We start from the raw sequence: 10,774 nt of genomic DNA, 5'->3' as shown, positions 1-10,774 counted from the left end.
CTAGGCTGGTCTTGAACTCCTGGCCTCCAGTGATGCCCCTGCCTTGGCCTCTGAAAGTGCTGGGATTATAGGCATGAGGCACCACGCCCAGCCAGTAATCTTTAGCTTCTAGAAACAATCACATTTCCTTAAGAGTTTGCAATTACGTTTGGAGATGCCCACTTGCTTTTTCAAGTACGGGTTGGATATGTGCAAAAAAAGAGTTTTGCCTCTAAAATGAAAAATGACTTTTATCAGATTACGGAAAGAAAGATTCATAAAAATGTGCCTTTGAAAAGCTTTTTTAAAGTGCAAATTCACCAATTTGGCTTTTGAGAATATGTTCATTTTAGGAATTGATTTTTTAAGGAAAGTTATAAACACAGCAAAGCACAGAATTACAGTGGTTCAGACTTGCATCTTAGCACCAAAATCCACTATACAAGAGCAGACAGCATAAAGTAACACAGTTTCGCTTTAAATTGGTTGCTTATTTTATTCTGCCTTATAAATGTCATTGGCTTTTTGTTAGAATATAATTTACTACTTTATTTTGAAATAAAGTCTAATATAAGATTTAGCATGTAAGTGGTATTCCTCAGAAATGGTTTAAATGCAAATGAAGTAACAGTTCTACCAGGAGTACTAACAAAAATGCCGTGTTCAAGGTATATTAAATGTGTGTGAAACTTGATTCACAGACACACAGGGCTTCCAGAGAATTTGGAACTATGATTCAGAATTCACTTAGCAACATTCACAGTGTGTCTCATTAGCCATCTGAGGTAACATCCTGAGCGATTTTAAATATGTGCAGAATTTGGGAGCAACAAAAACTCCCAAGTAGGGCTGGGCATGGTGGCTCACGCTGGTAATCCCAGCTACTTGGGAGGCTGAGGCAGGAGGATCACTTCAACCCAGGAAGTGGAGGTTGCAGTGAGCCGAGATTGCGTCACTGTGCTCCAGCCTGGGCAATAAAGTGAGATTCCATCTCAAGAAAAAAAACCACACACACACACAAAGTAAAGAAATCACCTTCCCTTGTGTGGGTGGGCCTCATCTAAACAGTCAAAGGTCTGAATAGAACAAAAATGCTGACCTCCCCAAGTCAGAGGGGATTCCCTAGTGTACGGCCTTCGGACTTCATCTGCAGCATCGGCTCTTCCTGCCTGATGGCTTTTGGACTGGAACACTGGCTCCTCCCTGGGTCTCCTGTACCATCAGCCTACTCTGCAGATTTTGGATTTACAAGCCTCCATAATCACATGAGCCAATCCTTATTGTAAATCTCCTGTGGGTTCTGTTTTTCTGGAGAACCATGGCTAATTCAGACCTCATACACTCACAAGGGTGCCAGGGACCAACACTGTGAAGAGAATCTTGGACAAAAATACTGGGTTATCACAGGCACCATAGCAAGGCTATCCCTACAGAGGGTAGCAGGGCTTTAATATAAATCTCTACAAAGCACCTAAGATCAAGTAACCCCTGTTCGTATTCTATGCTCACCATCTAACCCTCTCATAATCATACCTCCCATCAACTAGTCGTGTAAAGATGGATGCAATCTGCAAGGTTGAGGACCTGAGACTCAACAACAATGAAATGATCAGCTGGGTGTGGTGGCTCATACCTGTAATCCCAGCACTTTGGAAGGTTGAGGCGGGAGAATCTCTTGAGCCCAGGAGTTTGAGACCAGCCTGGGGACCATAGTGAGACCTCGTCTCTGCGAAAAAATAAAAATGAGGCAGGCATGGTGACATGCACCTGTAGTCCCAGCTACTAGGGAGGTTGAAGTGGGAGGATTGCTTGTGCCCAGGCTGAGGCTGCAGTGAGCTATGATCACGCCACTGCACTCCAACCTGGGCAACAGAGAGAGACCCTGTCTCAAAGGAAAAAGAAAAGATTAATAAATGATCACAGTAAACACCACATTTAAGGCTCTGTCCAGATGCTGGCTTGTCTCAGCACCACCTTGATTCACACACTTTGGCGTCTAAAAATGCAACAAAATCCTAAAAGCTCATTTGTAAGATGTTTATTTTCTTCAGGTGTATTTACAGGCTTTATAAAACACCCTGATCTGGTTCATTTTAATTAACCACCCTGATATCTGGTTCATTTTAATTATTCAAACCAAAGAATATCTGCAAAAGTGACAGGGGAAAGATGTGTATTAATATATATAATTTCCCAAACTATAAACCCTTAAGGCCATTTGAGAAAGCTGTAGAGCTGAGGCACGAAGTAATCCTTGTAATGCCCGTCAATGAATCCTTTTCCACTGTTGTGCACAAACCAGCAGGTAACATCCGTTCCAAACACTAGATCCGTTCTGTAGTCTTTCTGTAAGCCCCTGCAAGGAAGCAAGGCATGTGGTTAGCGGGAGGCCGAGGGATGGCTGGCTGGGCACCTCTAGACACAAGACCCCGTCTTTTCCTTGCTGTTCATCGTGTTCCGTCACCACATCTGCCGCCCCTCCACCTATCGCTGCTCCCCAAGTCATGTGAAACACCCAAGTCTGGGGCTTGGTGTTGGAAGGACAGAGAATCAGCGGAGTGTCCTTAGAGAACTCAAAGAACCCTTAGAGTTGACCCATATGGGCTTTTCCAGCAAGGGAAACAGTAGCCAAGGGGAAGAAGGCAGGAATAAGACTCCACAGCGTTGAGGCTGACCTCACCGGTCACTTAAAGAATGAGTCGGTGGCCAGGCACGGTGGCTCATGCCTGTCATCCCAGCGCAAGGCGGGCGGATCATTTGAGGCCAGGAGTTCAAGACGAGCCTGGCCAACATGGAGAAACCCTGTCTCTACTAAAAATATTTTTTAAAAAAATTAGCTGGGCATATGCCTGTAGTCCCAATTACTCGAGAGACTGAGGCACGAGAATCGCTTGAACCCAGGAGGCAGGGGTTGCAGTGAGCCAAGGTCGCACCACTGCACTCCAGCCTGGGCGACAGAGCAAGACTCTGTCATCAAAAAAAAAAAGAATGCATTGGAGGCGCCTCTTAACCGCACTTTCTGTATGTATAAGGGTGATACCTGCTGTTTCTGAGCAGATTCATGTCCTCCACTTGAAGGGTAAAGTAGCCAACAATTTGTAAAGGATCTGGCACATTGCGTGAATGAGGCTTAAAAGTGTATCACCGCGCCCAGTTCAGCAGACAGCTCAGTTTCAGTTATGAACCACGAGGTGCTTGCAGTGGATGAAATGGAGGCCCAGCATTTACTTTTTGTCATTATAATAAACGCATGTGTGTGTATATATATGTATTTATTTATATATGTATTTATATTTATGTACATACATATCTATGTATAAATATATAAAATATTTATAAATATATATAAATATACATATATATTTATATATGTATATAATAGAATATAAATATATATAAATATAAATATAAAAATATAGACCACCACTGCACTCTAGCCTGACTCCATCTCTCTCTCTCTATATATAAAGTAAATGCATACATAGATATATACATATATAAATATCTATCTATGTGTGTGTGTGTGTGTGTGTATATATATATAGAGAGAGAGATGGAGTCAGCCTGGAGTACAGTGGTGCTATCTCCGCCCACTGCAACCTCCACCTCCCAGGTTCAAGCGATTCTCCTACCTCAGCCTCTCGAGTAGCTGGGATTACAGGCACCTGCCACCACACCCAGCAAATTTTTGTATTTGTAGTAGAGATGGGGGGGTTTCAACATGTTGGCAAGATGGTCTTGAACTGCTGACCTCAGGTGATCCACCTGCCTCGGCCTCCCAAAGTGCGCCCGACCTATTTGTATATTATGTTTTTATTTATGAGACAGGTCTCACTCTGTTACCCAGGCTGGAGTGCAGCGGTACAATCATAACTCACTTCAGCCTCAAACTCCTGGGCTCAATGGATCCTCCCACCTCAGCCTCCTGAGTAGCTGAGGCTATAGGCAGAATCTACCATACCTGGCTAATTATTTTTATTTTTGTAGAGATGGAGTCTTACTATGTTGCCCAGGCCGGTCTTGAACTCCTAGTCTCAAGTGATCCTCCCACACTGGCTTCTCAAAGCATTGGGGTTACAGGCATGAGCCACCATGCCTGGCAGTAAACACCCTTTTACCAACTTCAGATAGCTTAATATTAGCATGATTAATTTGTGCTCACAATTGCTTCTGTGACTCACGCTCACTGATTCCCGTCAGTACCTTGTTCCTCCCATAAACTGATACTAATTGAATGGTGTATTCACCAAGAATCCATTGTTTCAGTTTACAAATCTATTTTCGTGGCAATACTTCCAAATACAATTTTATGCTTATCATTGTTATGGTTTAATTATGTCAAAGCCAATGATATTTGTTTGCATGAAGAATCCTTTCTAACAAAGCGAAGTTGACTGCTTTGTAAAAACTCTAAAAAGGGGTAAACAGCTTTAAAACGGTACCAAATTTGGCATGGGTGAGACAACTGTAAAGGACTGGGAAAAAATATCAAGATTTGTAAGATTTTTACACTCAGAATGCCTTACGAGCTTCTAAGTTCTCACTTTAGATGAAGCATATGGGGGTGGTTGGTATAAGAAAAGCTACAAAAAAAAAGCAGTCAGAGATCCATGTGTAAAAGGAAAGCTCTAGCCTGATGTAAAAATCTATATTCGTTCTGCAGCACTATGGTAATAGGTGTTTTTACGATTCTCTCCTTTGATCCACGTGTCCAGTTATCCAACTTGTGAAGCTCTCATGAGGGCTTCTAAAGTATGAAGATGAGAACAACAGGTTAGTTAATCTTGGCATCACATGACCCTAGATACCCCGTCTTTATTTGCATTAAGGTGGGATATCAGAAGTGCCCTTATGCGAATGCTGTGTGTGTCTATTCCTGATGAATTGCTTAGTGTGATGTAGGTAGTGCTTACAACACTTCTTCTTGCTCCTCTATTTTGCTGTGTGGGTCTAATTCTAACACGAGCCCTTTTCGTCACTGTCCTTACACCTGAGGCCTACCTGGTGACAATGAGCTTCTGCCCCTTCACTTCCATGCTGGCCTCTGGTTTCTCAGGGTCCTTTCCCGGTCTCTCATTGAAGATGTGTATCTTTGGTTCCTGCATGAACTGGCCTGGCGAAACAGAATCAGATATTGATTTACATGTAATCATAGTCAAATAAAAAGACAGGCTTGTTATTGGCTCCATGCTACATTTTGGTCCTCCCTCTGGGATTTCTAGGGTGGAAAGACAAGCTGAGAGGAAAAAGGAGTGGTGATGGGAGGAAGGGTCCTTCCTGGGAGCACATTTGTGCTGCTCACGATCTTTTTTTATTTTTATTTTTTTTCATTTGAGGAAGGATCTCCCTCTGTCACCCAGGCTGGAGTGCAGTGGCCGGATCTCAGCTCACTGCAAGCTCCGCCTCCCGGGTTTATGCCATTCTCCTGCCTCAGCCTCCCGAGTAGCTGGGACTACAGGTGCCCATCACCACACCTGGCTAATTTTTTTTTGTATTTTTAGTAGAGACGGGGTTTCACCGTGTTAGCCAGGATGGTCTCGATCTCCTGACCTCGTGATCCGCCCGTCTTGGCCTCCCAAAGTGCTGGGATTACAGGCTTGAGCCACCACTCCCAGCCCTTTTTTTTTTTTTTTAATTGAAGAGATGGGACCAGGTGCGGTGGCTCACACCTGTAATCCTAGCACTCTGGAGGCCACGCCGAGCAGATCACCTGAGGTTGGGAGTTCCAGACCAGCCTGACCAACATGGAGAAACCCCATCTCTACTAAAAATACAAAATTAGTTGGGCACGGTGGTGCATGCGTGTAATCCAGCTACTCGGGAGGCTGAGGGAAGAGAATCACGTGAACCGTGGAGGCAGAGGTTGTGATGAGCTGAGATTGTGCCATTGCACTTCAGCCTGGGCAACAAGAGCAAAACTCCATCTCATAAATAAATACATAAATAAATAAATAAATTTAAGAGATGGAGTCTCCCTTTATCACCCAGGCTGGAGCACAGTGGCACAGTCACAGCCCACTGCAGTCTCTAATTCCTGGGCTCAGGCAATCCCACCCCAGCTTCCTGAGTAGCTGGGACTCCAGGCAGGATCCACCACATCCTGCTAATTATTTTTATTTCCTACTTTTTTGATAGCGATGGGGTGCCCAGGCTGGTCTTGAACTCCACAAGCAATCCACCTGCCCAGGCCTCCTAAAGTGCTGGGATTACATGAGCCACCGTGCCTGGAGCTCATGGTCATTTTATGCGTGAGGTTGGTCTAGTGGATTGTAAGTAAATCGAGCACCCTGATGGCAGGAAAGTGAGGTGAGCACCTGAGAGCATAGCTCAGATCACAGGAACAAGATTTGTTTGTGATGTCACAGGCTTTACATTTGAGCCCTTCTTAAAATACTAGGGACGGTTGTCCAGGGTGCTCTGCTTGTTATCACAGACCTCCTAAATGGGTTCACCTTGCTTCAGTTAGAAAAAAATCTTGAACAGAAAACTTGAAATGTATCTGTCCCTTCTCTTAACTTGCCCAGTTTGTGATGCTGAAATCCTGGCCCTGGACAGCCTTGTCTAGAACGGCAAAAGGCTGTCACATTCCCGAGTGACCCCACGCTGCTATGTTGGTCCTCTGTGCTCTTGAGTCCACACCTGCCATGTCCTCAACTTGTAACCACTGTCAGCCAAAGCTGCTAAAGAGTTAGAGTGGCCCCGCCCTCGTCAGATGGTCCATAGACACTTTACCTATTAGTCCGTGGGCATTAGGTGAAAACTTGTTTGTAGGGGGGACGTAGATTCCCAGAAAGTCAACATTAATGGGATGCTTCTTCCAAACACGATGAAGTAAAACAGAAAAGGACATCTCTTTGTCCAGGGTGATAGTTACCACTTTTGCTTTCTTCACTGAGATCTGCACCCTGGTGTGAAAGTCCAAGTGGAATTAAACCATTTCAGAACAGACCTTTTTAGAAAGTCATTCTTCTCACCCCTACTATGAACTCTTCACTCCTCCCAGACAATTCCGCTAATTATCTAAGCGCTTGCAACAGTTTATAGATAAATGATCGATGAACGGATACTCATTGGGAAGCTTCTATGCAGAGGACACAATCATGGCATTTGGAGCGCACTCTGCGATAGAGTCGGGTATAGATTTCAGCTGGTGGATTCGTTCGCTGACCAGCACATACCCAGTGAGTGCTTACTGACACCAGACACTAGATTAGGTCCTGGGGCCCATGGTGGCCAAAAACACCATGCCCACTGCCAGGAACAGAGGAGGGAGTGAGAACAATTTTTCTGAACCTCAACTTCCTTATATTTAAAACGATGATTTTTTTTTATGTTGATGTCACTGACGCCTGGATTTAGTTATGCAGTCACGTGTCACGGACAGGCCTGAGTTCAGATGGAATCATACTTGCCTCTGATTCATCACTTGAGCCGTGTCGGACCAGGACAAGGCAAATGTGCTAGAACCACCACTCAGGGTGATGGCCTCAGTGCTGATTTCTATTTTTACGTCTTCACTTTGGAAATAAAATCCCAGTTTTCCAAAATAGGTGCTTAGTTTTCCGTTGTTGGGCTTCTTGGCACCAACAAGCTGACCATTGATTACAATTCCTGCAGGAAAGAAAAAAATGAGTTTTTCTCTTGTGTGCCCTTTATTTTGCATGTGTGGGTACTATAGTTCAAATTTATAAAACTTGGCAATATAGGAAAGTTATAATTTTGCTTCAGGATTTACATAACATTTTCTTCTTTGTGCTTCTCATTGTATAACATATATTTTAACAGTTATAAAATTTAATAAAATTTAATTTAATAATTTTATATCAGTTATAAAATTTGTCAGTGTATAAAATGTAATTTAAATAATTTCATATAGTGTTTAAATGAATTTTTTTGTGTGTGACGGAGTCTCGCTCTGTTGCTAAGAATGGAGTGCAGTGGCACGATCTCGGCTCACTGCAACCTCCACCTCCCGGGTTCAAGCGATTCTCCTGCCTCAGCCTCCTGAGTAGCTGGGATTACAGGTGTGTGCCACCATGCCCAGCTAATTTTTTTTTTTTGTATTTTTAGTAGTCGGGGAGTTTTATCATGTTGGCCAGGCTGGTCTCGAACTCCTAATCTCAGGGGAACCGCTCGCCTCAGCCTCCCAAAGTGCTGAGATTGCAGGTGTGAGCCACCACGCCTGGCTCGTATTTAAATTAATTATATCACAACAAGATCTGCTAGTTCATACTCAGAGACAGGGTATATATTTTGAGCTATGATGGTTCAAAATAGTTAAGAATATATTTATAATTTATTTTCTCACTAATATCACTGAAATATATAGCACTTCTATTAAGGTGAGAAAGAAAGAAATCCAAGGCAGTGACAGGAAGCATAACAGTGACCTAATTGTCTAAAGCAAATATAATTTATTTTTATTTTACCTGATTCTGGGTCAGAAACCAGGTTGAGGATTTTTCCAGGTTCCGAGTCAATATTGAAACAAATGTTCTTTTGGCTTTTTGGTAGATAAATGATGAAATGTGGGTCATTTTCAACTGGAAAATATACAAAGAAAACGTAAGCAAAATCATTAAAAGGAAGATGATTTTGAGCACTATATCATTCCTGAACATCTTTAATTTAATCAGAACAAATATTTATTGTGCTTCTCCTTTATGCTCGGTACTCCTCCAGGCCTCAAGGATCCAGTGGTTCATACTCCATTGTCCCTCTGTCATGGAGCACTTCCTCATAAACATGAAGTGACTTGACCCTCATTTTAGGAAAGTTGTTGGTGGCAGTATGAATAAAAGCTTGCAGAGGAGTTACAGGAAGCTCGTGCAGTGGCTAAAGCAGTCACTCAGGCCAGAAATGTTCAGTTCACACCTCCAGGTTCATGCTCTGCAGTCCACAAATACGTGGTTAGTTGATTTTTGTTGGAGCCAGACACTACAGGGCATTGTAAAAACACAGAACAGGCCAGGTGCGGTGGCTCACGCCTGTAATCCCAGCACTTTGGGAGGCCGAGGTGGGTGGATCACGAGGTCAGGCATTCAAGACCAGCCTGGCCAGCATAGTGAAACCCCATCTCTACTAAAAATACAAAAAATTAGCCGGGTATGGTGGTGGGCACCTGCAATCCCAGCTACTCGGGAGGCTGAGGCAGGAGAATTGCTTGAACCTGGGAGGCGGAGGTTGCAGTGAGCCGAGATGGCGCCACTGCACTCCAAGTCGGACGACAGTGCAAGACTCTGTCTCAAAAATAAATAAATAAATAATAAAATAAAATAAAAAACACACACAACAAAGGCTCTTTTAAAAATAATCTTGGCCAGGCCTGGTGGCTCACTCCTGTAATCCCAGCACTTTGAGATGCCCAGGTGAATGGATCACCTGAGATCGGGAGTTCGAGACCAACCTGACCAACATGGAGAACTCCCATCTCTACTAAAAAAAAAAAAAGAAAAAAAAATTGGCCAGGTGTAGTGGCGGGTGCCTGTAATCCCAGCTACTCGGGAGCTGAGGCAGGAGAATTGCTTGAACCCGGGAGGCGGAGGTTGCAGTGAGCCGAGATTGAGTCGTTGCACTCTAGCCTGGGCAACAAGAGTGAAACTCCGTCTCAAAAATAAAAATTAAAAGAAACCCTTAAACAATCATTATATTATGATATCCTCTTTCTTCCTCTACACAAATATGGTAGTTTGAAATATTCTGTTTGAAGAAAATTGCTTTTATTAAAGACAACGATTGGTTTTGCCATTTAATTAACTCAAATCCCACCAATCAGACCTCCTGATAAGCAATAGTGAATCAGTGCTGCCATACTGAGTTGATAGAATTCAATACAACAGAAATGAAGCATCATGGTTAAATGGGTCAGTCCAGCCTGAAATTTTGATCAGGCTGAAAGTAGATCGAGGACCTCCATGACTAATGTTATAGATTCCTAGCACCTGAGGTTTATGGGCAGAACACTGGTCAGTGATAACTGAGCTTCTACTAGGAAAGAGAAACTTGTATCCACCCTGCAGGGAGGGTATTATCATTCCCGTTTTAGTGGTGGGCTGCTTGAGCCCTAGAGGGGTTTCAGTGTATGACCAAGGTCATGGGGCAGATGTATCTCCAGGACTGTCTGACTTTGAAGTCCTCATCCTTTGTACTGCATCCTACAACAGAGATGAGAAACTTGGAAGAAACACTACAGTCTTAACTGGGAAGAATATTTAAAGGTAAATTAACTTGGTCTCAACAATTTTCTCCAAAAGCTTTATTTGGCAAAGCCACAGTTTAAGCAGCTCACTCCCTGGGCATCACAGTAGTATCTGGCTCTCAGAAACTGCTGGTTGGAAAGGTACAGTAAAAGCAACTGCTCCTCCAGCGTGGTCAACTTCCACATGGATTCCCCACTTGTGCGTGGCAGCGGACGTTTGCCACTGTTAACTGAGACTCCTGCATGGTTCCTCCTGGGACTCCCACCCCCACAGAGCTGTGGTAGGAGAGGGGAGTGTTGTACAAAGCACTACCAGCAATGGAGGGTGAAGGAGCAAGTTACTTGCGGCCTAGAAATCATTTTAGAGATAAGCCCTAAGGGTGAGATGAAGTGACTATTTTATCATCCTATTTTATTTATCATATTTTATTTTGAGACAGAGTCTTGCTCTGTCGCCCAGGCTGGAGTGCAGTGGCACGATCTCAGCTCACTACAACCTCCACCTCCCAGGTGCAAGCAATTCTCCTGCCTCAGCCTCCCGAGTAGCTGGGATTACAGGCACCTGCCACCACGCCCAGCTAATTTTTGTATTTTTAG

At 43.7% G+C, this 10,774-nt stretch overlaps 1 protein-coding gene across 1 annotated transcript in view; it reads right to left on the bottom strand.

Annotated features, from left to right (window-relative positions):
- Positions 1-2,002: 2,002 nt before the first annotated feature.
- ITIH2 (inter-alpha-trypsin inhibitor heavy chain 2) overlaps positions 2,003-10,774 on the bottom strand; it is a 45,471-nt gene continuing 36,699 nt past the window's right edge. Inside the window, exons 17-21 of the mRNA XM_008002219.3 lie at positions 8,409-8,522; positions 7,392-7,590; positions 6,712-6,884; positions 4,981-5,092; positions 2,003-2,335 (exon numbers count right to left, since the gene is read on the bottom strand). Of these exons, the coding sequence (XP_008000410.3) occupies positions 2,188-2,335; positions 4,981-5,092; positions 6,712-6,884; positions 7,392-7,590; positions 8,409-8,522 (746 nt within the window). The 3' untranslated portion in view covers positions 2,003-2,187. The remainder of the gene's footprint in view (positions 2,336-4,980; positions 5,093-6,711; positions 6,885-7,391; positions 7,591-8,408; positions 8,523-10,774) is intronic.

Source organism: Chlorocebus sabaeus, chromosome 9, assembly GCF_047675955.1.
Source record: "Chlorocebus sabaeus isolate Y175 chromosome 9, mChlSab1.0.hap1, whole genome shotgun sequence".
Taxonomy (NCBI): Eukaryota; Metazoa; Chordata; class Mammalia; order Primates; family Cercopithecidae; genus Chlorocebus; species Chlorocebus sabaeus.
This window is presented reverse-complemented; position numbering and strand designations above follow the sequence as displayed.